The sequence below is a fragment of the Chrysochloris asiatica genome, unplaced genomic scaffold (assembly GCF_000296735.1).
Source record: "Chrysochloris asiatica unplaced genomic scaffold, ChrAsi1.0 scaffold00130, whole genome shotgun sequence".
Taxonomy (NCBI): domain Eukaryota; kingdom Metazoa; phylum Chordata; class Mammalia; order Afrosoricida; family Chrysochloridae; genus Chrysochloris; species Chrysochloris asiatica.
Window position 1 is genome coordinate 1981232 of NW_006408648.1, and position 20710 is coordinate 2001941.

General features: G+C 47.0%; 1 protein-coding gene across 1 annotated transcript in view; it reads left to right on the top strand.

Annotated features, from left to right (window-relative positions):
• The window catches only part of PDIA5 (protein disulfide isomerase family A, member 5), a 136087-nt gene that overhangs the window by 108790 nt on the left and 6587 nt on the right, over nucleotides 1–20710 (top strand). Inside the window, exons 12-15 of the mRNA XM_006869361.1 lie at nucleotides 8544–8614; nucleotides 9146–9306; nucleotides 12070–12200; nucleotides 18570–18640. Coding sequence (XP_006869423.1) covers nucleotides 8544–8614; nucleotides 9146–9306; nucleotides 12070–12200; nucleotides 18570–18640 — 434 coding nt within the window. The remainder of the gene's footprint in view (nucleotides 1–8543; nucleotides 8615–9145; nucleotides 9307–12069; nucleotides 12201–18569; nucleotides 18641–20710) is intronic.

The following is a 20710-nucleotide window of genomic DNA, read 5'->3' on the forward strand; positions in this document are numbered from 1 at the left end:
GTGTGTGTGTGTGTGTGTGTGTGTGTGTGTGTGTGTGTGTTTGTGTATGTCTTGCAGGGATGCTGAGCATGTTCGAGCCCAGTGCAGATGTCAGCACTTACTGTTATTCAGGAAAATGTAGGGAGATGAGGCTGGAGTAAGGGCCCACTGAAGAACCTGGAGGTTTTCCTGGCAAACACTCTACTACCCATCTCTGTCCCATCAGGGTTCACAGCCCTTTTCCTCACTGACACAGTTCTCAGCCTCAGAGTGTCCCCCTTCCCTGCACCCCACCACCACCACCACCACCCCTCCACTGGTAGGAGCTGGCAGGTAATAGGGAACCTGTTTGCCTCCCAGCAGGGCAGTAGCCTCAAAGGCCTGGGGCCTGACAGAGGTCTTAAGGAAGACTTCTAACCAGTACACAGTGAATTCCTTCACCTTCAGAGGTCTGGAACATTTTGAAAAGAGACAGCAATTTTCTATGAATGGCAATGGCTTTCCTTTGTTTTCTGCCCCACCTTCACTCCAGTCCTGCTGTCCACCCTCACCACGGGCTGTGTCAGCAGCTGGCTGCTGGGGGCAGAGGCAGCCTGCCCATGTGTCTCCTCTGGGCACTGCAGGCTAAGTGGGTCTTCTGTGAGCAGCGGACGGAGATTTTACAGGGTCACTCAGCCTCAGTGGGCCCTCTCAGGTGGCCCACCAGCAGCAGAAACATCTCCAAGCTTCCTTTTCTCAAATTTTCTTCATGCAGGTTAGTTTTCCTCACTCCACCCCATTCAGGGTGAGGCCAACTTGGAAGCAGGGGAAGGAGTAGTCACTTGAGACCAGGTGCAAAGAGCTGTCGGTCTGGGACAAAGGGGCCCCTTTAAGACTTGTAGAACCTTTTGTCCTGCCAGCATACCCCCAAAGATTGATTGGCTTCCTTTTTTATTTTAGTGAGACCAACCCAAACCCAACCCCCTGCCCTCAAGTTGTGAGAACTGCCCTAGAGAGTGTTCAAGGCTATACATCTTTTTAGCAGACTGCCTCATCTTTCTCCAGTGGAGCAGCTGTTGGGTTCAAACTGCCCACCTTTCAGCAGCTCAGCAATTAACCCACTGAGCCACCAAAAAGTCCTAGTATATTTCATGTGAAGTCAGTAGATCTTTCTCCAAAATACTGCATTTCCTCGTCTTCCTGATGTATGGGTCAGAGTGGAAAGGTGCTGAGTCTGGACACCAGCTAGGACAACTCCCTTGTGTTGTGTGGCTTCATAACCTGGGGTCTGTGAGCTACTTCAGGACATCTGGGATCCCTCTCTGAAGTTATGTATAACGTTTGGAGTATATGTGTATTTGCACTGGCAAGGGCAAGGAGAACTTTCTATATATTCTTAAGATTATCAGTGACCCCAGAAATGTCCAGATCCTGCCCTGAGCTGATTCACAGCACATCTCCTTGCCCCTCACAAATTCTCCTCCCTCTTGTTTCTGTTGCTGGGCAGCCTTGGTGTCCTGAGCTGGGTTGTAAGCTGCTTGTTTTTCACAGGGGCCTGGCTCAGGGAGATAGAAACAGCACTGCATGCTCGATAGACTTCAGGTACATTCTGTTAAATTGGCTTTTGTGGCCAGTCCTGGGATTCACTGTGTAATCTGTGTATAAAATGGTTTCTGTGGGGAAAAGACATTTTCCATTCCAAACAACCAACTTACCCAAACAAAACAAAAAACTCCTTTGTAATCTGGTGGTTTAGAAACTGATAATTGGGTTGTAAAGGTGCTAAGTGTTCATTTCTGGAAAAGAATGTTTTTATATTTCAAAAGAATGATGACCTTGATCACAGAGGACCCTGAGTGGGCACCTGTCAGACTGCGAAGCCCTGATGTCATATATAACACTAGGTGCAGTATTTTGGAAGGAGGGCTTACATTGGGATCAGACTCTCCAAGATTTCTGATTCCAGGGAGGGTTGAGAAGCTCTGCTGTGGACAGTGAGAGACAGGCTGTGTGCTCCAGGCCTGATGGTGGAGAGGGGACTGTCCCAGGTGGGCCGGCAGCTCAGTGGTCCCAGATCAGCCTAGGAACCCCTGCTCCTAGGAAGGGCATCTTCTTCAGGCACTGGCAGAATGCCACGCACCTGAATGGAAGCCCAGCTGGACGTTCCTCCTCTGTGACTGCCCTCTCATCAATTTGCCCTCCATCTACATGTCCTCTCACTTGCCTGCTCCATGAAGTCTTCTCAAATCTACTTACTGTTTAATTAACGTAGTCTGCATTCAGCCAAGATACATCTGATATCAGCAATAAGATTCCTACTTCCATGTCCTTTTCTGAATCTGGCTTCAATTTCCAGCAGTTCTCTGTCAGTATACTGTTGCAGCCATTTTTTAAATATCTTCAGCAAAATTTTACTTGAGTGGGATATTGATATTGTCCGATGACTTCTACATTCCATTGGGTCACATTTCTTTGGAATGGGCACAAATATGGATCTCTTCCGATTAGGTGGCCAAGTAGCTGTCTTCCAAATTTCTTGGTATAGATAAGTGAGTGCCTCCAGTGCTGCATCAGTTTCTTGAAAGATTTCAATTTGTATTCCATCAATTCCTGGAGCCTTGTTTTAGGCCAATGCCTTCAGTGCAGCTTGGACTTCTTCTTTAAGTACCATCAGTTCTTGATCATAGGCTACCTACCTCCTGAAATGGTTGAATATTGACCATTTCTTTTTGGTGCAGAGACTCTGTATTTACCTTCCATCTTATTTTGATGCCTTTTGCATCGTTCAGTGTTTTGTTAAGAGAATCCTTCAGTATTTCAAGTCAAGGCTTGAAGTTTTTCTTCAATTCTTACAGCTTGAGAAATGCACGTGCTCTTCCATTTGGGTTTTCTAACTCCAGATTTTGCACATTTTATTGTAATAGCTGACTTTGCCTTCTTGAGCTGCCCTTTGAGATTTTCTGTTCAGCTCTTTCATTTCTTCCATTTGCTTTAGCATATCTGCAGTGGATAGCAAATTTCAGAGTCTCTTCTAACATCCATTTTGGTTTTTTCATTCTTTTCTGACATTTTAATAAATTTTTGTAACCTTCCTGTATGATGTTCTTGATGTCATACCACAGTTCTCTGGTCTTCATTCATTAGTGTCTAATGCATCAAGCCTGTTCTTGAGATGATCTCTAAACTTGGGTGGGATATGTTCAAGCAGAGAATACCAGAAAAATGTTTACTTGTGCTTTATTGACTATGCAGAGGTTTTTAATTGTGTGGATCATGACAAGCAATGGATAACATTGTAAAAAAAAAAAAAGAAAAGAAAAAGGGGTATTCCAGAACACTTAATTGTGCTCTTGAGGAACCTGTACATAGACCAAGAGGCAGTCATTCGAACAGAACAAGGAGCTACAGAATGGTTTAAGATCAGGAAAGGTGTATTCTTTCACCATACTTTCCCAATCTGTATTCTGAGCGAATAATCCCAGAAACAGAATTATATGAAGAAGAATATAGCATCAGGATTCGAGGAAGACTCATTAACAACCTGTGATATGTAGATGATACAACCTTGCTTTCTGGAAGTGAAGAGGACTTAAAATACTTACTGATGAAGATCAAAGACTACAGCCTTCAGTATAGATAGCACCTCAATGTTAAAAAAAACAAACAAACCAACAAAATTCCTCAACACTAGACCAATAAATAATATCATGATAAATGGAGAAAAGATTGAAGTTGTCAAAGACTTCATTTGGCTTAGGTCCACAACCAACACTTATGCACGGAGCACTCATGCTGCACATAACCTCTTTAAAGTGTTCAAGAGCAAAGATATCAGTTTGAAGACTAAGGTGCGCCTGACCCAAGCCTTGGTATTTTCAGTAACCTCATATGCATGCAAAAGCTGGGCACTGGATAAAGAAGCTAGTAGAAGAATTGATGTATTTGAGTTATGGTGTTGGAGGAGAATATTAAAATGGACTGCCAGAAGAACAAACAAATCTGTGTTGGAAGAAGTATGGCCTTAGTGCTCCTTCGTGTCTCATACTATGGATATGTTATCAGGAGGGACCAGTCTGGAGAAGGACATCATGCTTGGTAAAGTGGAAGATTAACGCAGTAAGATGAATTAACACAGTGGCAGCCCAAGGGGTCAAGCGTAACAACAATTATGAGGATGGCTCAGGACCAGGAGTTTTTTTCGTACTGTTGTGTACAGGGTCACTTTGGAACGGAACCACTCAGCAGCACATAACAACATCAACAATTTAGTTCTGTTCTTTTCTCTGCTGACCAATAAATATTTACCTTAAGCCCTGGACTGCTAACCACAAGGTAGGAAGTTCTAGCTCACTAGATTCTCCTTGGAATTCCTATATAGTCATTATCCATCAAAACCCACTCAACTGCACTTAATAATAACAAAAGGAGCCCTGTTGGTGCTGTAGAATAAGCACTGGACTGTTCATCACAAGGTCGGCAGTTCAAACCCACCAGCTGCTTCACGTGGAGGTGCTAGGTGAAAAACTCCCATTCTCTGCCTTAAAGTCATTGGCAGTCTGGCACGGCGGGGTGGGTATGCAGCAAGGAGCCTCCAGCTCTCCCTGGGGCAGTGCCCTCGTGGTTCATCTGTTGAAGGGTATCATATATGAGCTATGCATAGTCCCCTCAGACCATCGAACTCCTCTGTCTTAGGCTGGAAGACCCCCCCCCCCATTCTGTGCTATACCCCAGCAGGAGTCGGATCTCCCCATGTCGCAAGGGTTCCTGGAGGCCTATGTGCTCTGCAAGGAACCCTGGTGGCACTTGGGTTAAGATTAAGCTCCAACTGAAAGATCTGCAGTTCAAACTCACCATCCACTCCACATAAGAAAGATGAGGCATTCAGTTTCCATAAAGATGTACAGCTTTGGAAACCCAATGGGGCAGTTCTGTTCTAGTCTGTTCTGTAGGGTCATAGTAAGTCTAAATTCAGTGGCAGTGGGCTTGGTTTTGGTTTTGGCTCTGTGCTCTGTAATTTCTCCTATTCTGTCCATTCAGCATTGGAAAGGCTCTGAGTTAAGGGTCGGAGGTATTTTAGATCCTTGAGTCTATTTTAGAAGAAGCACTGTTTTGGTCCTGATGTGGCACTGTACAATAAGTACTGGACTCCTGACCCTTGCACAAAGTTGGTGCTTCAAACCCACCAGCTGTTCCTCGGAAACCCTATACAGGGTCGCTGAGTTGTAACTGACTCATCAGCACTTAACAACAACAACAATTGTAGCCACTCCCTGAGTACATTCTATCAGTATGAGTTTCCTTGACCAAATCATCTCATGCCCCCTCACCCCAACCCACAGCACACATGTGGTTTATCCAGAGAGGGGACTTGGCAACACTGGCTTATATGCTCCATGACCAGTTAGATTCCGACTGGTGTGTCTTTGGCATGTTTTGTTATCAGTAAGTGGGATGGTAGCGGCCTGGGAGCCCTTGTTCCTGGGAAGAGCCAGGTGAGGGTGGACAGGAAAGGAATGGATCAACATGTCATGTCTGGGTGCCACCTGGAGCTGTATCCTAACAGGAGCAACCTTGGAGACCAGGACCTCTCCTCCACAGAAGCCACTCCTGGGCCTCAGGGGGCTTGGGGAGTATGTAGGAGGGCCTCTTCTGAGGAAACTGGTGTGTGTCTTCCATCCATTCTCTAACCATCAGTGGGGGAATTGAGGTGTTCTCAGACTTCCAGGGATGTCTCTGCTCCCACACATCCTCACCCACCCCTGAGCAGGCTGCGTTCGTCCCTGTTGTGCTCAGCTGGTTCATGTGCCGCCCTGGCTCACCTGTCCAGACATCTCAGTCTGAGCACCTGGGCCTCCTCACTTTCCAGCTTCCACTGCATCAGAAGCTGAAAAGTGCTCTTTTTATTGAAGCCAAAACAGATTCCAATTCCCCTGATGCAGCTACACAAAGTGCTTCTTTTCTTTTTAATATTTCAAATTGTATTATTTGTGACATGCAGTTGTAAGAAAAGGGCAGAGCGGTATTTATCTAAAGAAAGTGCCATTAGTTTGGAAATGACAGGTTAGGTCCCTGTGCCTGTTCTATCACACCCCTTCTTCTCTCATCTGGGGATAAGTGGAATTTACTTTTTCCTTATACTTGTGCTTCTGTGACTCCTTTTTCCCCAGTTCAAAGCCCCAGGCTAACTCATGCCCCAGGAAAGATGGTGATAGCAACTATGCTGTTGTACAGTCTCCCTCCCCAGGCTGGGGAACATGTACTGTTTGAGACTGTGACCTCCAACCAAATTGCTTGGGTTTTCGTCCCTGCTCTGTGACTTGTGGCTGTGTGTGTAGCCTTGGGCAAATCACCCACTCTCTGTGCCTCAGTTTTCTTATCAATAAAATGGAGAGTTTCTACCTTGTAGGACTGTTGTGAGGATATAAAGCTCCTTGAACAGACAGTACTCAACACGAGGGATTTTACACAAGGGTAAGTCAGCAAGTACTGCTGCTAGGGTTCCCATTCATACATGAATGGCTTTATTCGCAACAAATCTCTGCAATGAGTGGATGGCTACAGACAAGGTCTCTCAATAACACACTTAGCATAGTCTTATAGCCGGTGCCTTAATGAAGTATTACACAAAGATCGGCAGCTCAATGTGCTGATCTACTCATCTGTCTTTTAAACAAGATCAAAGCTAATGACGATGATTTGATGGAAACAAAATGTAACCAGGGATAATTCTTGGATTTACCAATAGAATCCAGAGAGCAATGTCCAGTCAAAACAGTGGCTTCTGAGGGGATTATACTGGGCCTGTTCAATGCAAGCTTGTGGTGATAAAGGGGGAGTCTTGATAGATTTTCTTGAGGAGAATCACAGAGGCTTATTAAGAACAAGTTTGTAAAAAACTAAAAACTGGGCCCAGGGACATGGCTGGAGGACTAGAGTCGAGACTGAAGCGTCCAACTGATATGAAGTGAGTGGAGATGCACAAGAACACCCATACTTGCAGGTAATACCCACTTAACCTGGCTTCAGTGGCTGGATGATCAGAAATCAACTAGAGGAAGAAAGAAGAGGGGGAAAAAAATGAGTAATCTGCTACAGGTTAATGAACTTGACCTACACCTATGGATGCAGTAGCTCAAAAAAGGGAACAAATCTTTACAGCAAAGATCATTCCCACCCCATCGGTACACAGGGTTGACAGGGATGGGTAACTTAGACATTGGCTACCCAAAATGGGTGGGAGGAGTACAAAGGTAATCTTTCATGCTTTCAAGAGGGAGCCTAGAGTTTCAGAGGGTGCGGGGGAAGATAGATTCTCCACTGAGTGGTTTCCAACCTGTCTAGACACGGCTGGTGAAAGGAGATGGGGATAAGACTCTTTTGGTTCAATAGTGAATAATTGCTATCAGGACTGATTGTGAGTGTTGCAAATGTAAAGGTAGACGTTTTGTAACAAAAGGAGGGGAGTGGTTGACCTTGCAGTCCAGGAGCGGAGGTCCCTGGGACCATCAAAGGAGAAGAGCCGAGAGCAGGACCATACCCAGCGAAGCAGTGATGCCTGAGATGGAGGCAGAGACGATGACATGGAGAGATGGAGTGACTGGCAACTCTGGACTCAGGGAGGGAGAGGGTCTGTGTGCTGACAGCCAGGGGGCAGGCTTGCGGGCTGTACCCTTCCTTTGGTTGTTTGAATGGTTATTATATATTCCTGAGTGTTTCAGTGTACATCAAAAAAACAACAACAGAGGGAATGAAAGCAAATGCTGTTGAATGATGACGCATGCAGGGGATTGTAATCATTGCAATGAAACAAACTACGATAGGATGAATGTAAAGCTGATGTTCTCCCATGTAAACTATCACTCAATTCATAATAAAAACTTAAAAAAAAAAAACAATAATACTAAAAACTGCATTGATGAGCCAGGAAAGCTGTGCCAGGGAATTTTTTCCCATCAAGACAATGAATCTGCCCATTGTTCAAGGATAGCAAGAGCTGTCCTTATGAGAACTTCATTGGGAAACTTTATCCTATCTACCCTACAGCCCTGGTGTGGCGCTGTGGGTTAATGCGCTGGACTGCAAGTCAGTTTGAACTGCAAGGTCGGCGGTTCAAGCTCACCAGCTGCTCCTCAGAAACCCTATACAGGGTCGCTATGGGTCTGAACCAACTCGACGGCACTTAACAACAACCCTACAGCCCTGATCTTGCCCCATCAGACTTCTACTTCTAGAACTCAAAGACCATTTAAGAGGAACATGATTTGAACCCCTCCCAAATACCAACACTGCCATTTTGACAAGGTGATCACCTTCAGAAGGGTGCAGACCTAAATGCAGGATCTGTCAAGAAGCAAGATCTTCATACTTTGATATTTGGGTTTCTGTATTGATACTTTCTGACTTACCCTCTGTATCTTGCCAGTATTGTTTAGATACATTATTTTATTTTTGCCTCTTGCCTTCCTACAGCCAGTGGACTGGGTAAGCTAGTACTGCTCATTTTCTCCTGGTACCCACTGTGTCTGGGAAGGGAGAGGGGGAACATTACCAGTGGGCCCCATGCATCTCTTGATTTCTTCGCACAGGGTGTGGACACTGTAAGAAAATGAAGCCGGAGTTTGAGAGTGCAGCGGAAGTCCTCCATGGCGAAGCAGATGTAAGCTTCTTTCCCTTACCACCCCCTTACCCTGTTTTCTCCTAAATAATCAGCAACATGTGGAATCGTTGAAAAGACTTTGCCCTGCAGCAGTTACCACAGTCCCTGGAGGTCTACAGTGCTTCTGTGTCCCCCAGCAGATATGTTTTTGTCAGACAGATGGCCCTACCAGGGACAGAAAGGGGCAGGAAGACTATGGGGCCACATCCTCATACCTGTCCAGAGAGCCTCTGCCTGGTCATGGTTGGTTCTGAGGTTCAGCCCCATGTTACACCCTTTTCTCTGAAACCATGACCAATAGAAACAGACCCCATCTATCCCACATGATTGGTGGGGCAGATCTGAAAACGCCCCAAATGAGAAACAATGAGCATGCCAGTGTTCACTGATTCTCTGTGATACTCAAACCAGAGGACCAGCCACCACCTTAGTGTCATCCAGCAGATCCAGGGTGGGTGTGGGGCCAGCTCCTCTGTTCTCCAGCACCACATCTGAGGCTGTAACGCATGGTTGGCCTTTCCCCCATCCCAGAGCTCTGGTGTCCTTGCAGCTGTCGATGCCACTGTCAACAAGGCCCTGGCAGAAAGATTCCACATCTCCGAGTTTCCTACACTCAAGTATTTTAAGAATGGAGAGAAATTTGCAGTGCCTGTGCTCAGAACAAAGAAGAAGTTTATTGAATGGATGCGAAAGTAAGTCTTACGGTCTCGATAGCACATCTTGACTCCCAGCTGGTAGCCGCTAGAGACACTGAAGGAGAGCAAATAAACCTTCATGGCCCCCTAGAAGTGATAGCAATTGGATTCCCCAAATCCTAAGGCCACATCTGGTATGCTGGTGGCCTTTCTGGATGAGATTCCATAAGCTCCTGGAAGCTGTGTGTTACTTTTCTCTGGAGGATCACTTTCTTAGTCTCCTCAGCCCTGAGTTTTATCATCTGCAGTTTATCCCACCCCCTTGAAATGCATGAAGGAAATAGCTGGACTGGTTGGACCCAGGTTTTCCCATGACTGGGTGGTATTCTACAGTGCCTTCAGTGCAGCTGAAGTGGCTAGGTGCTGAGAATAAGAGCCCTGGGAGTCCAGAGACCCTGAGTAGCCCTGCAGTTCCTGACTGACAAACTCAACTCCTCAGTTGAGTGCTTTGGAGCCTGCAGTTCTTAGCATTTCCCCTTCCCGAGAGGAGAGTCACTGGGTCATTGCACAGGTGTCCTGGGAAATGCAGAAAGCTCAGGCTGTGTTTGACTAGGAGAAAGTGTTATCAGTTGAGCAGTTAGTCAGTGCTCCAAGAAGCCCTGATAGTGCTGTGGTTAAATATTTGGCTGCTAACTTCAAGGTCAGTGGTTCAAACCCACCAGCTGCTCTGAGAGACAAAGATTAAGACTGTCTGCACCTATAAAGATTCAGAGCCTCAGAAACCCTAGACAGGGTCTCTCTGAGTTGGAGTTGGCCTAATGGCAGTGGGTAGTCGGTATTCAAGAGTCCAGGACACAAATCTTGAGTGCAGCGAGTCTGTCCTTTCTGTGCTTAGCTGCTTCTGTCCAGAGGCTGAAAAACACTGAAGTTATGCGTATGGACATCTGGAATGTAAGAGACCTGCACCATGCCATGACCTTGAGCCATTAACGAAATACCTCTGAGCCCCAGTGTCCCATCTGTAAAATGGAGACAATAAGACTTTCCCCAGACTGATCTAGAGAATTAAATTAGGTAGTGTGTGAAAAACACTGAGCACCGCACATGGTGTAGAAATGCCCAAAGGCGGGAGTAATTTTTTTAGTTATTGACTCTTAATTGTCAGGTGGGGCTTTCCCTGAAATTATCAATGCATCCGTACAAGCAACCAGCCTTGCATATTGATTCTATAACTATTGCCCCATTTCATTCTCAGATACTGACGAAGACACAGTTGTTTATTCTTATCTCATGGATGAGGAGACTTAGGCTCAGAGAGGTTGAGTACCCTGTCCAGGGACAAGTAGTAGCTCCTTCTGGCCCTTAAAAGCAATCCTCCCTGTTTCCCCTGTGGAGCATAAGCAGCTGGTAGCTCTGAAATGGGGAAGTGAATCTTGCTACCAAGAAACAGGGTGAGCAGATGGTGTTGGGTACAGCTGATGTGTTTCCAACATGTGCACAGGTGGCTGAGCTGTAGGACACTGAGATGCACCCCCACCAACAGGCCAGCCTGGGCAGGGGAGATTCAGGGGCACAGGGTAGAGCCAAAAGGTCAGATAGATGGTATGGACCATAGCCATTAGAGACAAAGGAAAAAGTTGGACAGGATGGCTGGGAAGGGCCTGCTTTGATCATGAGAGCCTCAGAAGAAAGAAAGAATGTGGGTTGGAAAGCTTACCTGGGAGGCGGGAGTGTCTGTGGAGGTGTGTGTGGCAGGAAGTATGTTCTGTCATACTGGGTTTAAGGCAACAATAGACCCTCCAGTTGGAAATACCTGAAAAGCACCTGGAAATCAGGTCATGGAGAGGAGGCCTGGTCAGAGTCATGCTCACCCATGGGGGTGACTGCAGCTACCATGCAGATGGATGAAATGGTTAGAGAACTATAAAGGGTGGCAGAAGAGAGGGGTCCATCAGAAAAGGAGGGGAGAGATAAGATGCTGTGGTTACTCAACAGAGAGTGCTCCCCAAAGGTAAGAGTGTCGGGGTGACCCTCTGCAGCTTGGGCTTGGCAGGGAGTGGCCATAGTAGCACAGAGGGCTGACCTCTTCCTAGGGACACTTCTCAGAAGAAGGAAAGAGAGAAAGAAATTAGGTTGTAGAGAGGGCAGCATTGGAAAAGCCAGGGTTTGAAAGCCCCTGGAGATGTATAATTGTGTGAGGCAGTGTGGAGGGACCCAGTGGCCAGGAAGAGACTGGGAAATTATGTATTTATTAGAGCATATAGGTCCTCAGTAAACATTAGGTGCTTGACTGGCTAGGTGCTTTACTCTGATCTTTGTAAGGGTCCCAGGAAGTAGCTGTTGTTGTTCTCTTGTAACACAGAAGGGAACAGAGTGGTTTAATGACTTAGCAGAGGCCACACAACCAGTCTGTAACCTGGATTTGTACCCAGGCTCATCTCACTGTTTGCCCCGTGCTCCTCCATCAGACAAAAGCCCAGGAGTAGGAGACAATGGAGGAGAGAGTGAACCCCATGAAGCAAGTCCTAGCTTCAGCCACAGGACGTAATGGGGATAGATAGAGAGGCTGCCCCACCATAAAGTGGGTCTTCCACATCTTCATGACTCCTTTGTAGGTTTCTCAGAGGTCCTCAAAACATTTTTTCTGGTAGTACAGATTTGCTCATTGAACCAGGTTTTAAGATGAATTTTTAGGAGGGATGCAAAGTGATTTTATGTGTGTGTGTTCCTGGGTGGGTGAGGTGTTCAGGTTGGGGGTGCTACGAACCAACCAGGGGCCCCTCCTTATGACAGTCTCACACCACCCCTGGTTTCCTGCAGCCCTGAGGCTCCCCCACCCCCAGAGCCCACCTGGGAAGAACAGCAGACCAGCGTGTTACATCTGCTGGGGGACAACTTCCGGGAGACCCTGAAGAAGAAGAAGCACACCTTGGTCATGTTCTATGCTCCTTGTAAGTAGCTCCTAAGTACGCACTGAGGAACAAGTAAGAGGGGTGGGCCAGAGTGGACCCAGAAGATTATCCTGGGGACCCAGGCAGCCACTAGATCACACACAGAATCTGCAGATTGTTTGGATCCTCTCTGCTGGGAGCAAGGCTCTGCTGAGAGGACCTTAAAAATCCAGAGCCGCCTTCTCTCAGTCCTGTCAGGAGAGAAAGAAATTACTCTCCCTCACTTTAGGGGAAGCCTTTGTCAATCTCCTCATGTTCATGTTCGTGAGTTCTTCCACTCTGCCTGCCTCCCACCAGGCCATTTACTTCCCTCCCTCAGCTTCCTCCTCTCCCTGTCCTCCAGGCACTGCCTTCCCCTTCAGAATCTTGGACTGCAGGGCTGAGAATTCAGCCCATCTTCCTGAGCATCCTCACACCAGCGCCCTCTCCCTGACCTTCCCAAATGGCCTTCCAGCCATTTGGGGGTGAAGCTGTGGTGAAGGTGCAGCCCACTTTTCCTTAGAGCACCAGTGTGAGAGGTCCTTGTTTCAATCAAAGCTTAAGTTGAGGAAGTGACATGGCTGAAATACTGGTGTTTGGGGCCTCGGGATTTTGTGTATTCCCATTTTGAAGTTGTTAATTGATACTTAAAAGTCAAGGTTCTTAGAATTTCCCACTCTTCTGTTGCCCTTCTCTCTCTCTCTCCCCCAGGTTACAGCTCAGCTTAATGGAGTGAGGATAATAAAAGCTGCCGTCTACAGAGAAGTCAGGCAGCTCAATCTAGTCATAAACCCACTGGGTTGTAGCCAGCCCTCCTGTTTTCTCCCCTTGCCCCCACTTTGCAAGTGTCAATAATCTGTAATGTCTCTTCTGAGTTCACCATTGGGAGGGGCTGTGTGCCTCAGACTCAGACTCCATCCCTTGGTCAGCAAACACATTTATCACATCAGCCTCCAGTCCCTCTGGTTTTGCCAGGGTAGCACTTGTGTTCTCTCAGGGTAACACTTGTGTTCTCAGTTCCTCACGGAGCCTGTCTCTGTCCTCCTCTGTCCCTAGAAGGGTGTCCCTAGAAGACTGAGTGGATTCTAAGAAGTTAACATCTTCCTCTGACCAGAGCGAAGTTGGGTGGGTGGGTGGATGCTTGAGACCCCAGAGATAGTGTGACTTGACCAAGGTCTCACAGCAAGATGGTGGTCTACCCTTCCTCCAGCCTGGGGTGGTGCTCTCTCCATGTCACAGCCAAGTTGCAGACTTACAAGTTTTCTCAGCAGTGAGTGAGAATCTAGTTCTAAAACCAGGACCAGCCACTGGGCAGACTTTAGGCACTCAGACTAAGTGCTTTCCCCCAAGAAATGTGCCTGTCTCCGCCTAGAAATCTAGGAAGAGCTCCAGCCCTATAGGCCAGAACCATGGTATTCCTTCAGCCTCTCTAGCTCATTCCTGACTGAGAAAACTTCCTGACAGACACAAAGTCCCCTCCTGACTGTGGAGCCAACAGTTTCCCAAACCCCGAAGGAATTTAGCTGGAGGTGCTAATGTTAGGGAAAAGTTATTAGTAACAAAATCTATTCCCAACTCAAATATCCTTTCCATAGAAAACAAGAAGAGAATAAGCAAGATCGGAATGTGCTGCACATAGTCTGAGAGATTGCAAAGATTCTTAACCATTATGTAGGTGAGGTGGGATAATCAGTACCTTCATATTTTAAAATTATTACTAATTTTTCTAATCCTTCTGGGCTGGGTCATCTGAGTTTATACTAAGCTCCCTCTCAGAAAAACAGGAATGTATAGGAGAACTAGGAGTCCTGGTATGGTGCCATAAGGCTAAGACCTCAAGGTCTGTTTGAACTGCAAGGTCGGCAGTTCAAACTCACCAGCTGCTCCTCAGAAACTCTTATACAGGGTCGCTGTGAATTGGAACCAACTCAATGGCACTTAACAACAACAACATAGGAGAACTAAGGAGCCTGGTGCAGTGAGTTAAGCATTGGGCTGCTAACCAAAAGATTGGCATTTCAAACCTAGCAACTGCTCCATGAGAGAAAGAAGAGGCTGGCTGTTCTTGTAAAGATTTATAACCTTGTAAACTCTGTTGGGCACTTCTGTTGTATCCTGTAGGGTTGTTAAGTGTCAGAGTCAACATGGCAGCATTCCCTATAGGAGTATTACCTGGAGACACCGTTTTTAGAACGACAAAGAATTCACCATGACAGATTATCTAAAGTAAAACCTAGCAAGTGCTGTAGAGGAGAGAAGCTCCTTCCCCTATTCTCATATGGAGAATTTGTCCATTTATTTGACTTTTTCTTCCTTCCTCCCTTCAGCTAGTCACACCTCTCTGTTGGGTGGTACCCTGGACCCAGGGATGCTAGGGAAGGAGACACATCCCAGCCAGTCCTCACAGGACTGCTTTGCCTAACATCCAAGATACAGTCTGTGAATTAGGTTGTTATGTGAGTTAATGAGTTAGACATTGTGCAAACACCATAATCAAACCTTATGGGAGCCCACTTCCAGTTGTCCTCATTCCTGCTGCTGGCAGAGGCTTGAGGAACTGGTGCCAGCCGCAATGCCACTGAAAGGACAGGTGGGAGCAGAGAGAGAATCACGTGTATGCTTGTCCCACCTGAGCAGCAGGAACATCCCAGATCCTGCAACTCCCTCCCCACCAGACAAAGCCCAAAAGTCTGCACCTAGAGCCCTGTCCTCTGTCCTTCTTCCTATGGTCCACTGCTGCAGGAATCTGGGTCTGGGGTCTTTAAAACCATCGTTGTTGTTTTTGTTGCCATGTTGTTGTTAAGTGCCATTGAGTTGGTTCTGACTCATAGTGACCCTGTAAAGAGTTTCCAAGGAGTAGTTGGTGGATTTGAACTGCCAACTTTGTAGCTGGTTCACAGTCCAATACTAATCCTACAATGCCCACCAGGCATCCTTAAAACCATTAGGGGAAATAATAATAATTTTTAAAAGGAGAGTCTCTCCCTTTTTTAAAACAAACAAAAACCTTCTGGGACCACAGGTGTATATGCAGTTGAAGTTTGCCTGAATAGACATTAAGCAGTGTATATGAAGGGGCTTCAAAAAGTTTTTGAAAAATTCCATTATCTTTCAACTCCATTTTTCCAAGAACTTTTTTTTGTGGGAGGCAGGGGGCAGGATTTACTGACTCATTCAGTTGAAAAGTCCACTGTTGAGATGAGCTGCAGGCATGGCCATGAATGCCAGTGGACATCAGTTTCTCCATATCTTGACCCTACTTTCCCTGAAGCTATGGTGGAATTCAGTGTTGTAAACATCCAATCCTTTGAGAGTCTCCGTCTTTTTCTCAGACCACTTACCTTGTCCAGAGGACATCATGCTCAACTTTTTTAACTTTTTATTGTGAATTGTTTGTAGGTTTACATTCAACAAGTTATACATGTTGTTTCATCTCACTGATTACAATCTCCTCCCTACAAAAACACTTATCCTACATCCTCCCTGAGGCTCCCAATTTACATCTTATATATCACAAATGAACAAAGCAAAAATATCTGATGTACCTATAAAACAAAACATACCCATGAACTTTGTGAAGCCCATTGGTACCTGTAATCCATTTAGGACAGTGTCCTGCATTGAGCAACTCAACTTCTGGCAAAAGGCCTCCCTTAATGCTCCCCCTCACCACACACACACACACACACACACACACACACACACACACTTCTTCAGTACTCCTAAGGAAATATCAGTGGGCAAGGGGTAGACTGTCCAAAAACAAGTAATTCCATCTTTTCATTTATTTCAGTGATGAATAAAATATATACTTACTATACAAGGGGGCTTCAAGAAAGTTTGTGGGGAAATTCCATTATCTTTCCATTCCATTTGTCCACGACCTTTGTGAAGCTCCTTCATATATAGACTCTAAATACTACAGAAAGGTCAGTGGATAAAGTCAAATACCTGATAAAGGTATAAGGTAAAAAACCAATGCCTAACTTTATATCTCCCCTCCCCTACATCTTGCCTTTTCCTCCAACACCCCACATCCCGTAACTCCAACATCCCACTTCCCCATCACATCCCATCGCCCGAGTGTCTACATAGAACTGCTGCCATTTCACTCTACTTTCCTGTTGGAAGCCTCCCAGAGCTCTCTGACTGGTCTGTCCCACTGACTGTCCTTAGACCAGTTTGGCTGAGTCTCCAGAATTGGAGTTTTTTTGTCCTCTCCTCAGTCTGTTCCTCTCACCCTGCTCTGGGAGAAGACATTGGTTTCCTGCTACACTACACAGAGATGGTCCTTTTTTTTTTTTCAAAGGACCCAAATTACAATGTCATGGCTCTTGAGGCCCACCTGACACTGACACCACTAGGAAACATCTTCATGCGCCGTCTTAAACAGCGTTTCCTCCAGTTCTTCATCTCCGGTACTCTTGCTTTAGGATAATGAGACAATCAGATGCAGCAAAAGGCCATTCTTCTGAGGCCTGGATATGTTAAACTGATGGTAACTGGAATTTGTACTAGTGGGACAGTTAGTTGCCTTTATACTTCCAATAAGCAAAGAGGTTAAAAAAGGAAAACTTAGTAATGCACCAGATTTGGGGGAGGGGAGAGCTTAGTTTTAAGCAGCTTTAATGCGATTAATGGACTGGCACACACCATTCATAAGAAGCCCCCACCTGCTTTTTAGGAGCTGCCCAGTATGCCTTTGACATACCTTGTTAACCAGTAGGTTGTGCTTTTTAAATATTGTGAAAATGTTTATAATAGGAAATTTTAATTTAACCTCATTTCATTTCATTCCTATTCTTTCCTCTGCTGGGTCAAATTTGTAAAGCGGAACTTGTAATTGAGATCTTAGGTAGTTGAAAACATGATTTCTCCAGCAATGACCTACGATATGCTAGGTAGTTTGTCTTACTTAGTTCTGACATAAGGACCAAAGGGAATTATTTCTGAATCCCATAACAGCCTCAGATGTTGGGGAAATCCCTTGAAGCCTCCTCCCCACTCCCCCACACCAGGTCTCACCTGTCTTAGGAGCCAGCTCAAGTGGTAAATTCAGCTGAGAGTTGTAGCTTAGCTTTCATTTGGTTTCACAAAACCCTTTGAAATGCCAGTCATCATATTTTTAAAAGAGAGGAAGCAGATGAGCAAAGCCATTCTCATTTCCCGCTGGGTCATCTCTGCGTGTTTGCCTAGGACCACGGTGGCCTGCTGTGTTTGGCTGCCTGTCAGGAAGTGGTGGGCTAGAGCCATCTCTCCCCACAGAGCATTTGGCCTCTCCCACCTGTGGTTTTTATCAGAATTAATTACCACAGTCAGGAAAAGCCTTCTCTCAAAGCAGTTCTGTTCCCTTGGTAGTTTTGTTCCCGTGCTGTCTGGAGAGAAAGAGGAGGTGGGCTGGCTGTGATGTATTAATGCTGAAGAGTGACAGACTTGGGAAGGGAGGCAGGGCCAGAGTGACCTCCTCAGCAGGTGTTTACCTGGGCTCCTAATGAGAGGAGGAGACAGCTCCCTGCCCTGTGCTGGGAGGCTTTAGTCAGAGCAGGAGGGACAGATGGTGGGGAGGGGTATGTGCCTCTGGTACCCAGGGCCTCCGCAACAATGGTCCTTGTTCACTCAGATAGGATACCCAGTCCCTGAGCAGCATCAGGTAACACCTGTAAGCTCATCTTCATCTGAGCCTGGCTGCCGTGGGTCTCTAGGTCCCAGACCCAAGGTTGAGGTAGATTATACCATGAAGTATGGAAGGACAGTCTAAAGCCACAGCCTGGTCTGACTGCTCACCCCTGGGCTGGGGTGTCTGGGAATGTGGAAGTCAACAGCAAACCATGAGCAGTGGAGACTCAGGTGAATAGCTGTCCCTGGATCCCACCCTTTCCTGGTCGCACATGCTCTCCATCATGAAATGGAGAGATGCCATTGTCGCTTGACAAGAGAAGATGGTTTTATAACAGGCTTGGAGACTCCTGAGCAAGGCTTTTCCTTTTCTCAGCCCAAAGCTCCCTCTACTTGCTGGATCAGACTCTTGCCAGCCTTGAGGGCAGTCCCTCTAGGGAAGTGGCCTGTAGAACAAGGCCCCAGTGATGATCCCCTGACCGTAACCACCATGACTGGGCATGGACAAAACCCTCAGCTGGGTGCTCAGGCTTTTATTATAGCCAAAAGTAGGTCAGGCCTGCAGGTTCACTGATGCTAGGAGGACCCTGGCATGGTTGGTGCAGCCACACTGATAGTGGGGCAGACAGCGGTGGGAAGCAGATGTACCTCCAGAGTCTGTGGTTGAGGGAGAGCTCCCGGAGAAGCCTCCAATGGCTGCAGGAAGTGCTTCAAGGCCTGCAGCCTCCCATGGTACACGTCTCCATCCTGTGTCTTCCCTCCTCCCCCTCACAGGGTGCCCACATTGTAAGAAGGTCATTCCACACTTTACCACCACTGCTGATGTCTTCAAGGAGGACCGGAAGGTAAGAAGGCCCCGTCTTCATCGCTGTCCTGCCTCTCATTCCTCCAATGTGCCACTCCCCTCCAGCTCTCCTTCCCTGAACTGCTACATTTCTGCAGAGCCCAAGGATTCCTGCGGAGCCAGGTTATTCTTTTCATAAGATCAAGCAGTCTGGGGTTTATGATGCAGAATCAACGAAAAAGGAATACACTGAGCCGTGGAAGCAGTGACTTGGAGGAGGGCCATGGTAGAAGGGGTCATCTATTTGTTTGTTTAGGGCCTGAACCTTTTTACAGTAGGGTTGTAGTCATGCATTGCTGAAATAATTAAAAATACAAATAAAAAAATTCCGACAAAAGTCAGTTAAAGAGGCCATGGTGGAGGAGCAGCCTCCTGCAGCTGCCAATTGATGAAGCATAAAATTAACAAGCTAGAGCTGCAGATTGGATTAGAGGGGGCAGGGCCGGGCCAGCACAGCAGGGCAGCTCCAGCAGCCAGGGGCACCATTAGAGCCTTTCTGGGAGGCAGGGGGAAAGAACCCTGAACCTGGGGGAGTGTTATTGGGCTACTGCTAAACTTGAATAAGTCATTGGTTCACTAGTCCTCTGTTAAGTTGGGATGCTGGTCTCGATGACCACGAAAACCTTGGGCCCAAATCACATGTAGTTGTGCTTGCTGTTGTTAGGTGCCATCGAGTTGATTCTGACGCATAGCATCCCCATACACAGCAGAACGAAACACTGCCCAGTCCTGCACTATTCCCACAATTGTTGTTCATCTTGAACCCATTGCTGCTCTCACTGTGCCAGTCTATCTCATTGGAGGTCTTCCTCTCTCTCATTGACCCTCCATTTTACCTAGCATGATGTCCTTCTCCAAAGGCTGGTCCCTCCTGATAAAATATCTGAAATAGTTCTGCTAAGGAACCATATTTTCCTTCAGGCCTAAGTAGCATCTTCTCTAGCTGGGTCTGGGCAGGCTGGAGGGGGCCAGTGCCAGGCAGCAAGTTAAGCAGAGGTTTCTGCACAACAGACCACACAGGTAGGGTGGTAAGCTCAGGGGCTCCACCAGAGCAACACAGCAATAGGTGCAGAGCACAAGTGGGCAGAGAAAAATGATTCAGGGTGAAGAATGGCAGCTGGGTTTGCAGGCTTTCATTGTAGCCCAAAGGAGGTCAGTCCTGTGGGCACCTTCTGGGCCTGGCAGAGGCAGCGACACTGTTGCTGGGAGGATCGTGGTTCAGCCCTGAGGATGTGGCAGAATTGGCACAGTGAGAGCTGGACACATTTCAAGTTGGAGCATGCCAGGAAGGGGACAGGCACACGCTCAGAAGGTGGGGCAAACTAGGGATGCCCAGACAACCCAGGACCCTTCTCTGGACTCAAGGAATCCCATCGTTACCCACAAGCCCTGGCTGTGTCCTAGAGGCACACTCAGCTGCTCTACAGAAATATTTTTTTCCTACTTATCATGTGGCCTGAATGAAAATGGAAGTGGCAAGAAGGGGCTTCCACCTCTATCTTCCTCACCACCCACATCCACTTCTGCCACAGACCCTGTGCACACAGCAGGATGGGTGTCTGGGAGCTCCAGGGAACTGGAGTTGTTTCATTTGGGGAGCCTTATGCCATGGTGCAAACAGTTAACTTGCTGGGCTGCTAACCAGATGGTTGGAGGTTCAAATCCATCCAGAGGTGCCTTGGAAGAGAGGTCTGGTAATCTACTTGTAAAACTCAGAACTGAAAACCTTATGAAGTACCGTTCGACTCTGAGTCAACTGGGGTCTCTGTGAGTCAGTGTTGACTGTTTTTTAGGTCCCCAGAGAGCCACTCTGGGATGGCAGATACCCCATGTGACAATTCCCAACCCCTCTGCCCAGCGTCTCGGTACTCGGCACAGACAGAAAGAAGACTGAGGCAGGAGTGGTCTCGCTGCCCCACTGGCCACTCGGGTCTTGGCAGACTCTAGGAGGTCTGTGATTCTGATGGTACCACTCCACTCAGACACACAGCTGTGCTGGGGAACTTTGTGTCAGGGAGGTCTAGCTGAGGTTTCTGGGACCCTGAAGGGAGCATCCTGCATGTGTCACGGT